The sequence below is a fragment of the Apus apus genome, chromosome 1, assembly GCF_020740795.1.
Source record: "Apus apus isolate bApuApu2 chromosome 1, bApuApu2.pri.cur, whole genome shotgun sequence".
Taxonomy (NCBI): Eukaryota; Metazoa; Chordata; class Aves; order Apodiformes; family Apodidae; genus Apus; species Apus apus.
This window is the reverse complement of record NC_067282.1, coordinates 29,698,891-29,719,717: the sequence shown is the minus strand read 5'-3', so window position 1 is coordinate 29,719,717 and position 20,827 is coordinate 29,698,891. Positions and strand designations below refer to the sequence as shown.

The window sequence follows — 20,827 nt, the reverse complement described above, 5'->3', positions numbered from 1 at the left end:
AATTATTCGTGCTTGATGCATGAATTGATTAAAACATTTTATTTTGTAACTTGTAGAGGATTTGAAGCACAATGACACTATCTGTGGCTATGCTTGCCTCCCTCTCAAGTTTGTTGGAACACATAATCATGATCATTAGTATTTTTCTCTCTTTTGAGTGCTAGTTACTGTTTTTCTAATCTCTGGATATTTTATCGTCTTCCCTAGCTGCATTATCTGTGTACTTTGGAAAATGGGAAATCCTAATGAAGTAGGGACATAATGAGAAGTCCAATTGCTAGCATAATTAAAGACTGTTTATAGTTTGGCATAAATCTGTTTTCTATTACCCAGTGTTGACTTCTTGGAGTTTAAGTTGTCCTGCCTCTCAGGTTCAGCTGATCTGGTGTCCCGATAGTCAGAAACTGTAAACTGGCTTTGGAAAAAGGCATTGCTAAACACAGAGAGATATTGAACAGTTGAGTGTGAAGAGGAGTTTAAGGTGAAGTTTTATACAACACTTTTTGAATGATCATCGTGTTAATACAGTATTGTGGGAAGAAGAAAATCTATGTGATTAGGTTCCTTATGATTACTAATTTGGAGTGGTATAAAATAGGGATTTTCTGTGTTTACTGAAACTATATTGAACTTTCTTCTAATAATAAATGGTTTTAGCTGGGTTTTGATCTACACAGTAATTTTAAATTGATGGTTTAGCATTTAGATTAGAGGTAGTTTATAATCTCCAGTTCAGTTTGAGTAGCATGAGCCTTGCTTATGTGGGGGAGTCAGTATATAAAACACAGAAATACATGTAGGGAACCAAGAATTAGTGAATTAATAATTTTTAGTCCCAAGTGGTAAGGAGCATTATGATCAGATACAGGAAAAGCTATAAGGAGTGAAATCATTGTTAAGGGCAGAGAAGTAGATATTTAAATTCTGTGTCAGAAAATAGGAAACCACTGTTTAGCTTTGAAGGCATCAATGACATGCTGAAGATAAGCAGGGAGGAGATATTTTAAGGGTGTCAGTGTCCAGTTCTGAAACACTGTCAAATGGAGGTTTAAGGAAAGTTTGGGCAGAAATCCTTGCCACAGTCAAGATAGGAGAAAAGTGCAAAGTAGATGTGGTGGAGAAAGAATAAATGTGTCTGCTGAAGGATTTGAGAAACAAATAAGAGATGATGTCATGACTAATTGAAGGAGGAAAGGCGGAATGAATGGAGAATATGGACTGTAGTGCTGTACAAGTTTAGCTCCATGTTGAGTTGATGGTTGATTGTGAACTGAAGGCATGAATGTTTTTACAATAATTTGGTAAATAGTCTCCAGACTGTTACAGCTTCTGTGAGAATGTGCAACTTTGCATGCTTTAGGGAGCCCAGTTGGATCATTACTGAATTTGTTCTTGTTTGAAGACTGTCTGCAGTCCCTGGAAAGAAAGTTGTGGAGGACAAGGACTTTCGTAGGGTGGTGAGCCCATTATGGTCTCCCATTTACTTCTGGGGGAGTCAGCAAGAATTAAAAGTAGTGCTGCATGTACTATTAAGTGAATTAGAACAAAAGGAAAACATCTGTAATACATGTACTTACAGAACATATTTCAACAGAATGAGAATCCAAAGGATAATGTAGTTGCTACTTCCCAAAATCAGCTACGAAGTTGTAATGTATAATATTTTCATATGGCTGTGTAGTTTGTCTTTGGAGGAGGAAGTGTTCTTACTACATAGTTACAAAAAATACCAACATTCATATTCTCGGACCTTTTAATTGCTGAAACGTCCCTGTTGATATATTTACCTTCTGATTCCCGGAGTCCAGGTTTTTGTCAGGCTATAAGGTAAAATCTGTGGGTACTTTTTCTTCAGACTTGGTTATAAACAAGTTGTGTGAAGTGCTGTGGTTACAGTGATCTTGCTAAGCTTAACAGCCTTAACTACGCATAGAATGTCTGTTTTGCAAGTACTAACATATAACTTTTCGTTCTTTTTATTCTGCACCATCTCTCACTCTTTTCTCAAAAATTACGCATTTTGTATTAATCACCTTTGAACTACATCTTCGTCATTACCATACAATCCTAATGCCATATATGAAATGATGCTGCCCCCTTTTATCCCCCCTCCGGTCCTTATACCACCATGGTTGGACTGGCTATCACCCCCTCCAGCAGACCCATCCCTCAGTCTTCCTCCTATCTCCTTCAACACACTTACACAGGCACAAACATGGGACAACTTTAGCTACAGTATCCCATCTGAAGGAGACAGTGACAATGGTAGGTGTTCCATATATAACTTACTTGATTTTGTGTTTTCAGAAGCCTGGATATATGGCAAATGCCATGGTACTCTTGAGAGGATGTTTATAAGACTAAATACCCCAGAGGATGCATGTTAATTTGTTGTAGGGATGTGATATCAAAAGTAAATGAGTGCAAAGCGTCACTGTTTTCCAGTCTAGCAGAACAACTGCTCCTATGATTTCCAATCCAAGAACTGTTTCCAATATGGGGTTCTTTACTTGCTTTCCTTTTAATGGTTTATGAAAGTTGGGCTCAAACAACAATTAATTTTGCTACTGTCTTTTCTGCATTTTTAAAATTTAGTATATTCTGATAGATACCAACTGTTACTAAAAATATCCTGCTTCCTTCTGCAGTTATTGATGCAGTTGCAGGACAAACTTAATTAGAAGCAGAATCCAAGAAAGAATAGAGCTGAAACTATCAGTTAAGCAAAAACAGTGATTTCTGTCCAACAGAAAGTGTCAATAAGCTATCAAACTGCTCTTTCCATAGTGAAGGCCAGACACCTTAGTGGCCTTTGTTATTGCTGCTTTTAATTTTTCTCCAGGTTGTTATTGACATAATACATTGTGTCTTGGCACTAATACGCAAAACTGGCCTTGTTTGGGCTATCAGGGTCTTATACTGCATTAATAGTTAAATATCAGATGGAAGAACCTAGACAGTTAAACTATTTATAAATGTTTGATTGGCAGATGTATCCTTTTAAAGTAGGACTATTGCTCTTCCAGTGTGTTTAGGTTTTTGAAAGCACTGAAATTGTCAAAAGCAACAGATTGAAACCAAGAACATAAATCTTGAATGATAAATACCAACATTTATTTAAAATGCCTAAATACTTAGTTCAGTTCAAAGTTTGACAATTCTCACTGTTGCCACAGTGTTCTTGATTTTAAAGCTGTGAAGGCATGTGTAAGGAATCAGGTGGTAAAGAAAATGAGTATGGAATAAAAGAATTGTGGTAATGCTAAGTTGAAAAACTGAATTTAGTTCATGGTGGTATAAAGCTAACTTAATGTTTTGCTGATGAATATTCTAACTGACAAATCTAGAGGTACCTCCGTCACTGTAGAATTTGACCAGTGTTAATCTAGATTTGTTACTGCTTTGCGCTTCTAAATGAAATGGGCAGTACAGACTAGTGTGTGCTTGTGCATTTGGAACAAATAGATGTCTTATGTCATTAAAATCTTAAGCCAAATGCAAATACTAGTGTTTATAACCTTGGCCTGTTATAACAGAAAACTGCTTTTACAATTTGTTGTGTTTTGGTTTATTTTTTTAATCAGGACTCTTGCCTTTCTGTTTAGAGTTTATCTAAGTTGTATCTTCCTATGGTAGGAAGTAAAATGAACCAGAGACCATTCTCTGGCCCTGAGGTTAATTGGCACAGCACTATTTGAATCCATACTTAAGCACTCTTACTTTCCAAAACAGGATGGCTTGGCTGCATTTAAGCTGCCTTAAATGTCCTTTGCCTGTGCTATGCCTCGAGCTATTTCTAGACGTTGCTTAGAAGAGAGATGGGTTTGCACAGATCAAAACTGTACCAGCAGGCAACAACATTAGCAGCATCAGTGTGTGCAGGCCAGTGCTGAGGATCCACACATGAGCCCTGGATCACTTGCTAGTAGAAGTGTAGTCTGGTTTGGAAATGCCATGCATCAATACAGTATCTTAATACTTCCTATCATCTTCAGTATAACTGTCTGGCAATGGCTCTGTAACAGAGTAGGCTGAGCCCAGGATTTCTGGGAGGTTAAAAGGGTTGGAACAGACAGGTCTCCCAAAGTTCATACCATTGTGGATGCTATGGTGGGTTAAAAAATGTTGTTTACCAGAAGGCTAATGTTGTCAAACCAAGTACTAGAGACATTAAATTACTTGATGTACTATAAATAGTGCACCTGTACATGCACCTATACAAGTCTATTACTTCATTAATAGACTTGAATAAGTAATATTGACATTTACTTTTTGTTAACAGAAGTTTGTTCTGAAATCAGAAAAAAGTAGATCTTGGTATGTTGATATTGACAAAGCAAAGGCCTAACCAAATACAGCTGTGGCCAAACTTGCTGCTGCTAATAAAACTACAGTGGCATTTAAATACCATTTAAATATGGTATTACTCTTCAAACATTGTTTTATCTAGGTATTTCTTCTGAGAGAGGCAGCAAAGCTCATATATTAGAGCTATTTCTAAAATTAAAATCTTAGCAATTGCAACCACAGTTTTTAATAAATGTGATAGGAGGTTTTTAATTCACTGCTTAAAAATTTAGGAGTAGTCTCCAATAAATTGTTACAGAGTTGCTAATGCAGAAAGTTTAATTCAGTACAATTCTGTAGTTTAATAGAAGTTCTGGGAAAGAGTTTCTGAGCTTTTAGAACCTGGGAGTTATTTTTTTGTTGTTGTTGTAGCCATCCTAAACTATATGATTTAGTACATAATATATTAAATAACATTTTAGATATTTCCAATTGTGTAATTTTCACCATATACAAGTGCTTTTTTCATAGTTTCCAAGGTGTTAAGTAGTTTAAAATTATCTAAATCAGTAGGTGATGCTTTTTATTTGGTTGGAAAATTATCCACTCGATTCATGGGGCATGATGCTGTTCAGAGCAATATCCATTTATTTTTATAATCCAAGATGAGATTTCTTTGGTCTTCCTGAGGACAGAGAAATTTTCTAACAGTTTTTGCTTGGAGACAGTGCTTAAGGATTTTGCTTAATTTAGAAATTCATAAATCAAGGTGTTTGTTTTTAAACTGAAATCTGTCTTTTTAAAAATCATAGTGTTCTTAAGACCACAAAGAAATTTGGAATCAATAGACCCACAATTTACAATTCGAAGGAAAATGGAGCAGATGAGAGAAGAGAGAGAACTCGTGGAACAGCTGCGTGAGGTGAGTGTTGGTAGAATTAATTGGTGCTGATGGAATTGATGATCACTTAAGAGGTAGAGAGATCTGGAAACTATTTCCTAACAGCTGGAGAAGTCTTCAGTCTAGCAAGCAAAAGGCATAATGAACGGTGTTAGTTTTTTTAAAAAACAGCAACAAAAAGTTTCTAACTTCAGTTTAAAAGCAGATAACTAATACTTGAAACAATTTTCAAAGTGTTGTGAGTCTGAACTTGTCAAGGTTTCCAGTTATGTCGTGTTACCAAAAGGAAGAAATGGTCTAATTGCATTCCTAAATGGCAGTGCAAATCCTGGAAGTGTGGCAGGTGACTTTGATATTGCAGCCAAATTAAAAGATTATTTGTTCTTAAATCTTTAGCTCCCTGGAATGACGAATACCAAAGTTCATCCTGTATTTTAAACAACATGTCTTGTATTATTTAATGTTAAAACACTTTTCTCTCCTTACCAAATAGTGTTTAAAAGATGGGTTGTTTCATATAGAACTATGAGGATTTTACGATCATTCCCTTACCTCAGACCCTCACCTGCTTCAAATCTGGATTATTCTTACTTTGTCTTGCTGAACTTTTTAATAGATCTTGTTGAAGATTCAGCATAGCTGACTGAACATCAGGACAGAATGCAAGAATTAGATGAGACAGACTTACTGGTAATGGAGAAGAAAATGGAAGTAGCAGTAATAAACTGCAGTAGTATGTAGTTTAATGCAGCTTTTTACATTGCTTTAAGAGTTACCACAAGTATGTAGCAAGTCCCCAAGTAATTGTTTCTAAAAATAATGCCCTCAAGGTTCCTGCCTTGTGCATTAGTTCAGCTAATCTTCAAAATGAAAAGTGGAACAAGGTTATTCACCATATCAGGCGTGATCATGGAGACCTAATAAGGATCTCTCTGCACTGTATTAGTCTTAAGTATTACCAGTAATACTGGTTTAATGTGTTACTGACCTTCAGCTGCATGCACTGTCATCCTTTACCCTCATTGTGAAGCATTGTGTCCTGAAATGGAAGTTCCATTGTATCCTGTGAGAAGTTTGATTCCAAGTCAAGCAGTGGTGAAAGAACTGAGATTAGCCCTGTTTGGAAGCACATAGTAAGATTTTTTTAAGCTAATAAAGTTTACTCTGCTATACTGGGTCCTTTAGTGAGAGAAGCAATCTCCAGACCATCTCATTATGAACTCTACTAGAAAATAGCAGAGAACAAGTACAATACTCAGGATATATATTCAGAGATACATGCCTTCATTTGAGCTGTTTGATTTTGCATGTGTCCACAGTCAGTATAGACACTTGTCATTTCAAAAGTCATTCATCACTTAGTCTTGAGCAGTACAGTCTAGCAAGAAATACTGGTTGAATTTTGTCACTCAAAGGGTAAACTTTCAATAGTTTTAAATGCTAAATGGAACAAATTGTCTACTGCTGTAATATGGAGAAGAGAGCAGTTCTTGAGTGGTAACAAAACTGAAAGAGAGTTTAGCCACTCTTGAAATCTTGAATTTTAAGTCGATCTAGTCTCAAACCATGAACTGAAAGATTCTGGTACTGAAAGAGTGTTTAAGGTTTGCTGAGCTCAGTAAAACAAACAAACAAACAAAAAAAACAAAAGAAAAGAAAAGAAAAAAAAAAACACACAAAAAAACCAGCACCCTGATTTATACAAGTAATCTCAGTAATGTATCCTGAGTAATCCCAACAGGCAAATCAGTTTCTTAAGAGAAAGAATTTTTAGTTCATTAAGCTATATAAAACTGTTACAGATTTGGAAAAAAGTCTCAAAATGTATTCTGAATGTATAACTTTCTGTACATATCTCATACCAGAAATGTTTTCTAATGTATTAATTAATCCAAGATGAAAGCCAAACATATTAGTACTTGTGATGCACTCGTTTTTTTGGCACTTGTGAGACCATACATGTGAGTACTTCAGTAGTATGTATAGTAAAAAAAAAACTGGGAAAATATGAAACCCCCTGAGTGAGTTCAGTGGAGGCTACTTCATGGTAAGGGCACTCAAACAAAGGATGTATTTGGAAGAATCTAAGAGCTGCATTTCTTTCACTTGGAGAAAAGACTGCTGAGAATATGACTGCCCTCAGCTGCCTTGAAGGGTAGTAATGAAGAACATGCAGCCAGGTTTTTCAAAGATTCACCAGGAAAGAGTGAGGGGCAGTGGCACAAATTGCAGAGAAGGAAATTTCAAGTAGCTATAAGGATAAAATTATTTGCAGTAACGGTGGTGAAACACTGAACTAGGTTGCCTGGAGATGTTGTGGAATCTCCTTCCTTGCAGATATCCAGAACTGGCTCTGATCTAATTTGTTGGTGACCTTCAGAAATCCCTTCCAACCTAGAGTCTCCTTTGATTCTAAAGAGAATAATCTATTTTCATCTAAAATACCCAGCATATATTGAGATATTGTATTAATAGAGAAGAATGATATGAAGGAGATTCAACTAGGAATAAGAAATACCTATTTTAAGATGATGGAAGTAATTATCCCTGAGAGTTATCTCCAGGTATAGTGTTGGGATGTTTTCAAGGTTAAAGCCCAATTTAGGAAACTCATTATATCTAACAATCTTATTGTAGGATTTTTTTCCTGAAATATTCTCAAATATTTTCAGAGTATTTTATTTTGCAATATCAGATTCTTTTCAATGAGACTTAATGTTTTAATTAACAAGTATCCAAAAATTCTCTTTTAAATCTGTCACCTGTCTTGCTGATAACTCCAAAGCTTCCAAAGTAATTTTTAGGGTACTAGGGAAAAATGGCTTTCTATTCTCTGCTTGTACAGGGATTAACACAATTCTAGTTCTAATTCAAAGTGAATTCAAAGAGAATTTGAGATGCATAAATAGAGGATTTGAGGGAATGGTGAAAGAGCCACATGTTGTGCAATCACACAGCTGTTTACATTTGTATGTGTTTTTTATATGCATATGTAAAAATAAATGCATATGATGACAGCACCATTTGAAGTGCTGACTTATTTTGAAGAGGTTTATGTAATTCAGTGATGAACATAAGGTAGAGGGGGCTTGGTTTTAGTATGTAAGAATCAGTTATAAAAAGGTAGTGTTTCTTGGTAGACCAGAACTCTAAAATGGGCTGTGTCTACAGCACGGGAGATGGTGAGGTTGTGTATTCTCTTTTTTCCCCCCTTCATCCATTCCTTTGTTTAAGTGTGCATGTGTTCTTCATTTGCAGAACATTGAAACAAGGCTAAAGATTTGTTTGCCTGAAGACCTGGGATCTGCTCTGATGGATGGTGTAGTTCTCTGCCATTTAGTAAATCACGTTCGTCCTCGGTCTGTAGGAAGTATTCATGTACCTTCACCAGCAGTAGTAAGTTGAGTGTTTCTTATTACACTGGAGTTGGGAGGAGGAATATTAAAACAATGACAGTTTTATTGCCAAATTATATTTGGCTACATAAAACAGGTTGCTGTTCAATGGCTGTTTTTTGCTGTTAAGGGCAATATTTACATCATTATGCATTCAAATGTTCAGTTATTTTTTATATGTTATATATGTATAGTGTGTGTATATACCCACATCTGTAAGTTAAATTATCCTATCAGATATTTTTCATAATGGCCTTTTTTCATTACACTATGAAATTCTGTAGTTACAGGTTGTAATTATGGGAGACCCTTTTCAAAAGACAATTAGCCCTTTGATTGTTGATTGAAGAAATACAAGGGTAACTTGAGCAGTGTCAGGCTTAGCAGATGTCATGTAACTAAACCACTTACAGCACTTAGTAGCATATTCCTCCTGTTGAGTTAAATGTAGAAATTATTCCTTTTACCTGCAGACAGAATGGTGTAGAAACATGCAATCATGCGCTGTAGTGGTTTAATATCAGCTTGCCAAACCTAAGGCCCTGAAGATTTCAAGAGAAAATCTATGTAATCCGTGTGTGTGCATTTCTTGAAACTTTTTTTTCTTAGTATTTTCTGTTTATTGATGTCTTTTTCTTGGTCAGGTCTTTGTTCCAGATTTCTGATACCAGTCAGTTTCTGAAGAGGTTTGCATGGTTTTAGACTGTCTGCTCTTTCTTTCTTTTTTTTCAGTGTACATGTTGGTAATATAATATACTGTATATGTTATATAATACATATAGTATATGATATTGGTAATAATATTGGCCATGTACAGACTGATAAGCAATTCTGAGAAAAGCATGTGGGTTTCAAAGCCAATCTGTAAGAACTTCCAAGAAGACAAATGTCAAGAAAAAGACATTTTCTCAGATGGTCTAGTGGAGTTTCTACTTTTACTGTTGTCATAGAATGGTTAAGGTTGGAAGGGACCTTAAAGGTTATCAGCTTCCAACCTCCCTGCTAAGAGCAGGGACACCTCCCACTAGACCAGGTTGCACAGGCCTCATCCAACCTGGCCGTAAACACTTCCAGGAAGGTGTTGCTTGGCTTTAAATTACTTCTGTCTTTGGTAAAAATATCATATAGCCAAAATATGCCAGCTTTCATTTCTGTAGGAAAAAAATTTAGGTTTTTTACTTATTTTTTAAAAGCTAAAAATCTTGTGATGTTTTCTATAACAGAAACAAGTATTTTAAATCCATTTTAATTTTGTTTAAAGTTTATATTGATAAAGTTCTCTTGCTTGAAACAACCTTCAAATTACTTGAACCTAGAAAATTAGTTCTTTAAAGCCACTATATTGAATTGTGGGTGCAAGTGAATTTTCAGGAATTACCATTGTTTCACATCTTGCATTGAAAAAGTAAAATAGTGAGTTGTTGGGTTTGTGTTGTTTTCTTGTTTGGTTTTATTTTGTAACATGGTAGTTCTGTAACTGAATAGTCATGAGACAAATTATGCAAGTATTTTAAATTCAGTATTTAAATACAGTACTAAGAAATTTCTTCTTCAGAAATATTAGAATTGTGTATAGTTACTATACATTTGTAAGCCCATAAAAGTAAGAGCCTGCTAATTACAGTAAGTCTGTTACCCATGTATTTTGTATATGTATATTGAAATCCTTCATCAACTTACTTGCTGTCCAGAAAGGCAATGTTGTCTGTCACAAATCATCATATAAGGCAGATTTTAGAACCTCACGGCCTGGACACAAACAAGAAGACTTCTAAATATGCTGGTGACTTTAATAACTAGGTAAAAGCACATGGCATCCACAGCATAAGTAGTCAGATCATATTTGTAGGCATGATGCTTTTCAAGGGATTGAAAAAAAAGTTGAGCAGAATTTTTAAAATTCTTTTCAGTAGAAATACGTAAAGGTGCATCAGTACAAGAATAAAGCAATAAATGAATTTATTGACTGAATGAATGCTATTGAATTCTGCCATCAACTACTTTTTTCTTGTTTTTACAGCCTAAACTGAGCATGGCCAAATGCAGGAGAAATGTGGAAAACTTTCTGGATGCATGCAGAAAACTGGGGATACCAGAGGTAATTTAATTAAATCTGTCAGTTCTAGATGATTAAAAAAAAAAAACCAAAGCATGTTAATTACTTTAAAGCTGAAGGGTAACTTAATGAACTACTGTTTTTTTTCAGCCATAAAGATATATAATTTAAAAATTGATTTTAATAATGTGTTTTAATACTACTTTAGTGCATTTAAGTGGCTTATGTCATAGTGCTTAAGAACTGCAGTTTTGTTGTCTTCTAGTGATTCAGTGTTAACCCAAATATCCTTGTCTTTGCCATGGAGAATAAATAAGGAATATGGTAATTAGGTAATCTGTAATTAGGCAAAAGTTGGCTGTACTTTTTGTTATAAAGATAACTGCATTTTTACATATTGCTTTTAGACTATGGACTTTGTTCTTTTTCATTATTGATTTTCCTTTTTTTACAATATTAAGTATTCTGTAGTGTGTGTTTTAAAAGTGACTGATAACACACTCATCTCTTGAACTGAAACACCTCTGCAGTGATGGGAAGAAAATCACAGTGTGCTAAATATGGAATGTACATACGAGTAAGGTTGTTATATAATGTAAATTTAAGTGTTTCAGAAGCTGGAAGCAGGGAAATTTCAGTGCTTGGTCTTTTCTGTTTTTCATTTCAGAATAGCAGAACTGATCATATAATTTACTCTTGTACTAATAAGGAAAATATCTTTATAGCTTATGTAATGAATTCTGAAGTTTCATTGGGAATATTTCAAAAACTCCTTTATGGTCTAGACGTACCTATTAAGAGAAAGTTAATTTCAAATATATGACCCTCAAAAGAAGGAAAAAGTGTTATACATGGTCTTTTTAGTCTGAAAACATGAAAATTGCATTATGTGTTTTACTTGTATTGTTGCCTACATGTGACAGTATAATTATGACTGAGTTCTTTTCAGTATGTTTTTTAAGAATGCTGAAACAAAAGGGTATTTTGTGTGTATCTCCCTTCCACCCTTTTAGGGAGCAAAGGTTTCACACTGGGAAAGCATTCCAGTTTGAATTATTTATATTTGATCTATATTTTAGCACTTGAATTGGAGGACAGCAAAAGTAAAAGTTAGTTTTTGCTATGTGTAGGAATTTTGAGGGAGAGACGTATCTTAAAACTCCAGTGATTGGTTCATTTAAGTTGTAATGTTTGATTTAGTTCTTGCAATTGTCATTTTTTGTGTTAGAATTTCAGTTCAGAGAAGAGCAAAACCTCAGTGCTGTGGGCTTGTAGGCATAGATCATTTATTAAACTGCCCCAAAATTCATTGTCATCTGATGCTTCATAAAGTATTCAGTGAATTAGAATATAAGTAGTTTTTTTCTGGATGTAGCATGTTGGGAAAGTAAAGGCCAAGACTGGTTTTTATTGTTGCCAAGAAGTCTTTCAGAAATGGAAATAAAACTGAAGAATTAATTGCAGATGAGTAAGCTAAGCCTTTACTCCAAGTTTTTTAATTTTGGATTTTTGTAAGTAAGCATTCTGGAAAAATACCTTTTTGTTTTCAATGAACAGACTTTTTAATATATTTATTACCCCTCCTCTTTAATGCTTTCATTGAAATTGGTGTAGAATTTTTTAGGAATTATTTTATTTTAGGGAAGTATATTGGATGCAGAGTTGCACAGATCATTAAACACAAGGCCACACCTCACCAATCTGATTTATAAACTGACCATCCTGATGAACCTAAGCGTGAAGTTCTCTTGAGGAGAAAAAATAATTAACATAAACATTAAATGAATGAATAGACTTTAAATACTCTGTGGATATTCTTTATTAGCTGTCAGTAATTGGCAAATGTCTATGTTTGCTATGCGTTGTGAAAATCCATCATGTTCCAGAATTAGATGGCAAATGAGAGAACTTTGCTGCGTGTTGGAGGGACATGTATTAGCAACACAAAGATGTATGATAGCAAGTATGACAGGTAACTGGCACATTTTCTGAAAAACTGCAGATGGTGTGTTTGATGCTGCTTCTTTGGGTTGGAGAGTTGTACATTGTCTACCGACCTCTGGGCAAATCAGTGAGAGGAATACAGTTAATTACTTCCTCTTTTTCAATCAAGCATCATTGCAGGAAAGTGATGGGTTCCGCTTATGGATACTAATACCCATAGATATGAGGCTTTTCTGTGATATTTATGTCCCTATTTAGTTTCTGAGATTTAGCTTGAAATTGTTACTGCAAGGGACTTTTTTAAGGATTTAAAATTCTAGTAGTATACTGTTACTTTGTGCTCAGTTATTTATGGAATGGAATAGAGTAAATGCTATTTCTGGAACTTCATAGGTTTAGTATAATATCCTGTCATAGCATGTAAAATGAAAAACAAGAAAATAGGTAAATAATTACTGTGTTGTGCTGATGTGCAGGGTCTCTTACTTCTGTGGCTTTCAGCATTAAATTCTTTCATAGAAACTGCTTTCTCTGGAATGATCCTGGAAAACTTCATCCAAGTGTAGGGAAATGCAGTTGGTATCCATATCCAAATGTGTCATAACAGGCATCAGGAGTTGGTGCCTTGACCAAAGAATTGCAAATACAAAATTCAGGAACATGAACATGTCTTCATGTCTTTGTAATGAGCTGGTACGTAGATGATTCTGGAATTGTGTGCCAACTGGTGTCAGAAAGCCATTGCTGCCAGATGAGAATTTCAGTACAGTGGGTGCCATGTTAAAATCACTCTCTGTTAATGGCCATATGATGCTCTGATCATATGCAGAAGGGATGTGTTGGGTCATAAGCAAAAGGGATGTTTTAAGTGGATGGTTCTGACCCTTAAATAAGAAACTAAACAGCAAAGCTCTTACTGCACCAGAAGGCCAAAGCAAGAGGGTTGTCAGACAAGCAACTTGAGTCCAGTTTTGCCTCTAAAGTTTCCTGTAGAGCCTTTTTTTTTTTTTTTTTTTTTTTGTTCCAGACTATCAGATTTTTGTAAATGATCATTTGTTGAGAGAAAACAATTTTTTTGTCTTGAGTTGAGAAAGGGATGGTGGCAGGTAAGCATCTGAAAGCCTGAAGATTCAGAAAATTACTTTGCTGTGCCCCTCAGGAGGTGTATGACAGAAAAGGTACAGTCTTTGTCACTTAGAAAGGTACAAAAGGTCACTGTTTTACACTGGTAACTAAAAGCTGTCAAATTGCCTAATCTCCTCTGTGATCATAGAATCCTAGGGGTTGGAAGGGACCTCAAAAGATCATCTAGTCCAACCCCCCTGCCAGAGCAGGGTGATAGCTGTAGAATGATAAAAACTCCTAGTTTTTGGCTGATAGAGATTGAGTAAGGAAGTGGCAGTAGGTGTGTGATCAGTAGGGGTGCCTGTCCTGCATTTTTTAGAATGGCACTCAATACTTTGATGATGCCATTCAGTGGAACAGGCTGTTAATGTCATATGAAGCTATTGCTGACACCACCTATAATGCTGGTCCACCTTTATCACACCCTCCCTTTCACGCTTTCTGGGTTTAAAAAAATAAAGCAGTTTTTTAATTTATTACTCTTCGAGTTTGTGTGGCATCCAAAGTGTCAAGCGTACAAGTTCTAATGCAGTTTTACACTTCTAAGTGACATCTCAGAGGTTTTGAAAATGATCAGGAGAGTCTGATTTATTATCACGAGTGTGTACATAAAGTTATGGAAGTATTTTAGTTTCAACTGCTCTTTCATAAAACCAGTAACAATATCTGTAAATAAAGACAGAAATATATATATTTCTTCAAATTAGTCTGTTACCAAATTAGAATCTGTATTAATACTAGCAGCAAAGAAACAGAATTTACCATTTTAACCTGCAAATCAATAGTTTTGTTAAACTTGAGTTTTTTTCTTAGCTATTTTTGTTCTTGGTAGCTGTTATTTTTGGTAATTGTTATTTTTGGTGATAGAGTATTTTTTTCCTTACTCACTTTCATTAATGTTCAAAAATACTCCTGTCAAAAGGAAAAAATAACTGATTTGTGGTGAGCTTCATAAAAAGTGAGACTGAGACCAAAACAAAGCTGTAAATGCCATGTATTCTTTGAAAGGCAAGAGTTAGAAGTTTTGGGTTGCATTTCTTCTAGTTCTCAAATATGAACAAATATGGTGTATCAGAAGCAGGACCTTCTAAGCATTTTGTCAGTAAAAGAAATTCTGCAAGGTATTTTCAGTGTTTGTGAGCCAATAGACAGAAGTTATCTTTTTTAAAGAGACACAGATTGGGTTTTATTACCTACAATTTACACTAATGCAATATCTTAGTAGTTTAGACACTTGAGCATATTTTAGCTTTTAGCCTCTTCGGGTCAGAGAAATTAGGCAGCATTATTTCTTTAAAAAAAGAAATTAGAGGCTTTCCCCACATAACACAGCTACACCTTGTAAATTTTCAAATAGCTTGAAGGAAGGATAGACTGAAATTGTAATGAATAATACTAAAATGGTAATTTCTGTTGATAGAAGATAGCGATAAAATGAAATCTTTCCCAGCCAGTTGTTAGAGCAGGATTATGGAGCTGCTGTGTTCCAGCAGGTCAGTAGCAGTGCAGCAAGGTTTAGTGGGGCAAGTTATTTTCCAAGAGGGAATGAGAGAGACTTTTGCATTCTCTCTCACATTTCCTGTCACCTGCTTGATCTACACATACTGAATTGAAAGGAGTGATGGTAAGAAATGGCTTTTTTGGACTCAAATCATCATATGAAGTTTCAGATTGCGAAAGGCTTAGCTGTGCTCCTTCTTGTGACTTCTGAGTCCTGCAAACAGGAGCTATTACTGCATCTCACGTCCTCCTCTGAAAAGTAATTCCAGTATGTTGCAACATCAGCCAAAATTATTCAAAAAAGCAACATGTGTTATTTTAGTCTAGGAATTGCTAATTAAGTAAAACGGGGGGAAAAAAACCCACCAGAAGGCTTTTGTATGCTAAACCTGGCAGAGCAAAGTAAAAGAAGAAAGCAAGCAGAGAGTGTCAGATGCTTTATCTTCTGTCCTCCTACTGGTTGTTCCAACTGGTAATTGTGTTTCTCAGTTCAATGCAAGGTGTGTTTTCATTGCCACTTACTCTTTGTTTTCTGATCAGTTCACATAATCAGTTACTTCTCCATAGTTTCATCCTGAGACATCCATGAAGTTGCAGTAAGTTTTATCAGGTATGACTCCTTTCTCCGCCCTTTGGTTCTGTGCTTGGTGACATACACTGTTTGGCCTACAGTGTGGAGTGGCTTAGTGTGCTGCATAAGAGTACTGAGAGCCTAATTCTGAGGTTCCTTTCGTTTGTATTTTGAGCATAGCACATATGCTCTACAGACTTCATTTTTAAATGCACTTCTGCATATCTACTCTTGGCTTTTTTTTACCAGAGATGACACCTGAGGAGGTTGGTTTTGAATGCTCTCTGTTTTCACAGTCACTGCAGGAGCATGTAGAATGAGGGTGGCTTGTGCACAGCAACAGCTGGTTATGCTTCTGTCATTGCACTTCTGTCTTACTGTGGTTATTCTGCGTGCATGACTTGGGCAGCTGTATGATGTAATCACACAGCTTCACAGACGTAACAAGTCTGTCCATGAATGTAATTATTAAGTGTATTTATCCTTTTAGTTCTTACCAGTAATAATTTCAGTCTCTTAAATGAGAAGGGTGATGCTTATGATGGGTGAGTGGTTGATTGGTATGTTCTTTTTGAAGCTTTGGGTGGGGGTCATAGATGTCTTCACTATTTCATGATAGTGTATTTTGGTATTTTCATTTCACAACTTCTGTAGAATTCTGGTAACTTAAGTGGAAATACTTTCACCAGTTCTGAAAAGCTTTTATTATAATCCAGAGTTACAATACAGAAGTTAAAATACATACGATATAAACATTTTATTTATTAAGGTGTGAATGTAACACAAATTTATCCATTGTCACAAAACACAAAAAAATCAGCAAAAAATTATTAGACGTTTCTGAGGCTTCCCCAGGTTTCACTGAATTTCTCTAAAGCACAGCATGGTGGTCAGTTCCCATAGGAAGTTTCTTCTGCATGTGCTGGCTGGTTTTGTATGCTTTGGCTTTCCTGTATACTGCTTAGTATGTTAATCTCTGGTTAGCAAGTTCTTCAATCTCTGAAAAAATTCAATCTTTTACCAGCTCTTATTCTCTAACTCTGAAATTATTTCCTTCTCCATTTGACTGCAGGAGGCACTGTTGGGGCAAGAGTTGACAATTTTATTTGAAAGTCCTTGGCTTAAAGTTCTGGTATTTTTTAAATATAAATTTAAGTTCAGTGTATCTTAGAGATTTATTTTTGGGGTATATTTGCAACAAGTAGGAATTCAGTCTTGTCTGCCATTTTAAAATTAATCCAGCATTTGCTCAGTTTATTGGTTCCTTTGGTAAAAGTGCAATGTGTTACATAGTTGATAGTCGTGAGTGAATAGTTTGCCCTAAAACTGACTTCTCTGATGAGCAGCTTGTGGATGTAGATGTTGTCAAATACAGTACTAATCCTATCCTATTTTTAAACAAGGTCAGTATGTTTGATTCTCTCAAGTTTTTATCCTTTAGAAAAAGCCAAATACACTTTCATTGAAGTTTATTATCACACTAGAATTTTAAATTGAAAGAATTCTGAAATATGACTGTAAAAATTGCAGTTGCTATTAGGCAGGGTTTTTTCCCCCTGCATATTTTTGGTGGCCTAAATAATTAAATTAAAATTTTGCACCTTTTAGCTGCTGTTAGAAGACATGACAAGCAAAAAAAAAAGTATCACTTTTTACTTTGTGTATGAATGGCATTTCTGACTTCCAGGTTCACTAGTCACTTTTTAGGATAAAGTAAATATTGTAAATATTTTAAAGTTTAGTGTAATGAGAACTGGGCCTTGAAACATGGCACTAACAGGCATCTGAACTTCTGTGTCTTCATGTATTGGGTGCACTGTCAGTTCATTAAACAAGTGAAACTGAAAAGCTACTGAAGAAACAGTGTTCCTCTGAAGCAGGGGGTCTCTTTTCTACTTTATATAATAATATTCCGTAAATATTTACCATTTTTATTGATAATAGGGCCTCATTTGCAGTGTAAAATGGTGTATCATAGCTTATGCTTTGAAAGTACTAGTTGGTGCTTGGTTCGATTTTAATGTTAAGTATTGTATATGCATATTGATATTACTATTACCTATTATAGTTCATTTTGTATAGCTAGTCTGTAGTAAATGGCTGCATGAAGTCACTGACACTTTCAGAATAAAGTATGGGAATCTAACCTGCTAATAACTTTTAAAATGCTACCTAAGGAATTTAATGTCAAATTCATCAGTTTAGAAACCTTATTAAAATTAAGTATTGTTAGTGCTACATTGACTTTTTCAGTGTCAGTCCCTGGGTATCACGAAAGATGATATTTGAATATCAAGTTTCCGATTCTTTATTATGGTACAGCTTTTTTGCATACTTACAAGGATTTCTCTTGGTACTTTTTCTTCAGACTTCATATTGCTTCTGCTTGTGCTTTTAACAGCTTTCTAACCCACTGTTTGCTATTGTGTAAGTTAGGTTTTACAATGGGTTCCATTTAAGCATTTGAATATGGCCCAGATGGACAAGGGTGTGCAGATCTCATTAGAATAAGTGAATCACACACACCTCTTTGCCCTTGTGAATCTGGGCATAATTTTGGCGGGATTTGAAGGCCTGAGCTCTTCTATCTTAATATTTTTATATAATACGATAGCTTCAGTATTTAAAGGAAATGAAAGAAGGCTGGGGTGTCTAGTGGCTAAGACGATACTAGGACAAAACTATTCCTACATGTTTATGCTAGAATATTTGATAATTAATTTATCACTATCTTTCTATTTTTGTATTTTTAATTTTATGCACTGTTTTTTTCTGTTCTAATGGCTGCCCTTCGGGATAGGCTGACCTCTGCTCTCCGTATGACATCCTGCAGTCGGATATTCGTCACATTCGAAAGACTGTTGACACTCTGCTCGCCCTCGGGGAGAAAACCCCACAATCAACTTCTACCTTTCGCTCCTGGGATCTAATAGGCTTTTGTCTTTTCCACATACTTTTTATAGTCTTGATGTATATAACTTATCACTGGAATGTGCTAACAGCATAACCTGTTCGCATGTGCACACAAACTTTCTGCTTTGTCTCTGACAAATTACAGGTACTTAATTTCCTTCCTTTGTCTTAGAAACTTCTCCTTTTCCCTCGCTTCCCTTGTAGTATCTTCGTTAATCTCTTGAAATGGGGGAGAGAGGGAGTAGCATCTTGAAGAGAAGTCCCATCTCTTCTCCTCCTCTCCAGCTCTAGTTTAAGAACTTACATGCCTCTTTATTTATTGTTTGTTTTCTTTTATGTTGCCTGGACTACACACTAAACACGTTAAAGCAGCAAAGCTACTCTTATCTTGCTTTTGGGCGCAGGCCAGATGTGCATCACAAGCCTAACAGAACTGAGCCTCTTACTTTTTGTCAAAGTCCAAGAATGCTTTGGATACGGAAGCAAGTCAGGTGGCACTTCAGCAGATTATATAATTTTTCTGAGTATTTTCTGTATTTCCTGAGTTGGTGCCCATTATCTCAACATACATTAAGAGCACTTGGAGAACTATCTTTCAAATTGCTGTCATTTTTTAACTCTTTAGATGAACAAGAGTACTGTAACTTTAAAGACTGTTGGTCATATCTCCTGTTCTGATTAAATGCCATACTGGAGTAGCTATGTTTTCCTACTTTCATTTGGTTTTCCTCCAGATTCCATAGAATAATCTTTCTTCTATTGCACAAAGCAGCACTGAACTGCTTTTAAACGCTTGCTGTGTTACAACCCAAAGATGACTGTAAATAAGTAGTGGGTATGAGCAACCCATAATATTCTCAAGCCAGCGATTTGAGAGTGTTTCAGGATGAAGACCATGCAGTACATTGTGATACAGTAAGCCTGAGAATGACCTGTTAGATTCCTGTGTCTGCCATTCTTATGTGTCTTGTCTCTGTTTGTTTGTATAACAACTGTAACAAAGACAATGTAGGTAGGATTGTCTAGGAAGACTCTAGATTTTCCACCCTATGAGGTTTTACAGAATAGGTCAGACAAACATTAGCCAGGGGGCATTTTGGTGTGTTTGAACTGTGCCTGTGGTTAGAGTGCTGGACTGATGGCCTCCATTTCCATTCTGTTAATCTATTGTAAAACTTGAATAAGACAAAATTTTTATTTTGCTCCTTAGCAACACGAAATATACAGTTGAAAATTAGTTGAAAAATAAAAAGCCTCAAATACAAACCTATATTGACATTGCAGTATTGGCCTAGATGCTGTTGACTAAACTTGTAATTCAGTCTCAGGCTAGCTAACCTAAGGGCCTCAGCTTTGTGGCTGTGAAATAAATACATTAATTTCTCACTACCTAATGTCTTAAAAAAGCACCTATAGACTTTTAGAGGATAACTAGTGTAAGAACTTGTATGTGACTGATAATTCTGGCCTTACAGTTATGCTTTAGTGCTATACTGTAAATATCTCCATTCAATAGATACATACAAATTTTATTAAAATATTTCTAAATGCAGATCTATTCCTGGTTTCCCTAGCTTATATATCTACGTGTGTGTATATATATAAAATTTGTAATTAGATACATGTTTTAAGGTGGAAAAAAAAAATTTCAGACTTTAAAAAAATCAAAATTTTCAGAGGTTTTAGTGTGTAGCAGCTTCCAGTGCATACATGTAGCACCTGCATTGTAAAGAGTGTCTTCTGTGATGAGGCATGAGTTCAGCGTGTGCTTCTAGGTCCTTTATACTGAAGGACAAGGTACTAGTTGTTTTGGTGTGTAGCTATAGGCTTGTGCCCTCATCCTGCACAGGCTCGTCTCTTAAGTGTGTTCGTAGTTTTAGTGATTATGACAGTGGATGCTTGCTTACTCAAGAGTTGGAGCTTGACATTTAAGCTTCCACTTTCAGCAGATCTTTTTCTTGATTTTGATTGTCTTGTTTTAACAGTGTTGCTTTGCTAGTGACACTGAGAAAGCAACGTAAAACTTGAATCAGTCTGGAAGCTATTAATTGTATGATTCTTTATGATTTGGTGTTGGTGTTTGAGACAAAAGTGATGTCTTCTCTAAGACTGGGATTTTACTTCTTCTCCCACAA

At 35.5% G+C, this 20,827-nt stretch overlaps 1 protein-coding gene across 11 annotated transcripts in view; it reads left to right on the top strand.

Annotated features, from left to right (window-relative positions):
- The window catches only part of LRCH1 (leucine rich repeats and calponin homology domain containing 1), a 124,532-nt gene that overhangs the window by 93,590 nt on the left and 10,115 nt on the right, over window positions 1-20,827 (top strand). For 5 of the 11 annotated variants that reach the window (XR_007891109.1, XR_007891108.1, XR_007891114.1 and 2 more), the window contains 5 exons: window positions 2,161-2,265; window positions 5,100-5,209; window positions 8,447-8,584; window positions 10,604-10,681; window positions 18,580-18,837. Coding sequence is in view for 4 of the 11 variants with exons in the window: in XM_051634859.1 (XP_051490819.1) it covers window positions 2,161-2,265; window positions 5,100-5,209; window positions 8,447-8,584; window positions 10,604-10,681; window positions 15,776-15,808 (464 nt within the window). In the remaining 7 variants the exon portion in view is untranslated. Of the gene's footprint in view, window positions 1-2,160; window positions 2,266-5,099; window positions 5,210-8,446; window positions 8,585-10,603; window positions 10,682-15,775; window positions 17,183-18,579; window positions 18,838-20,827 lie in introns of those variants that run through there. The other 6 variants (XM_051634841.1, XM_051634878.1, XR_007891117.1 and 3 more) reach the window with 5 other exon arrangements.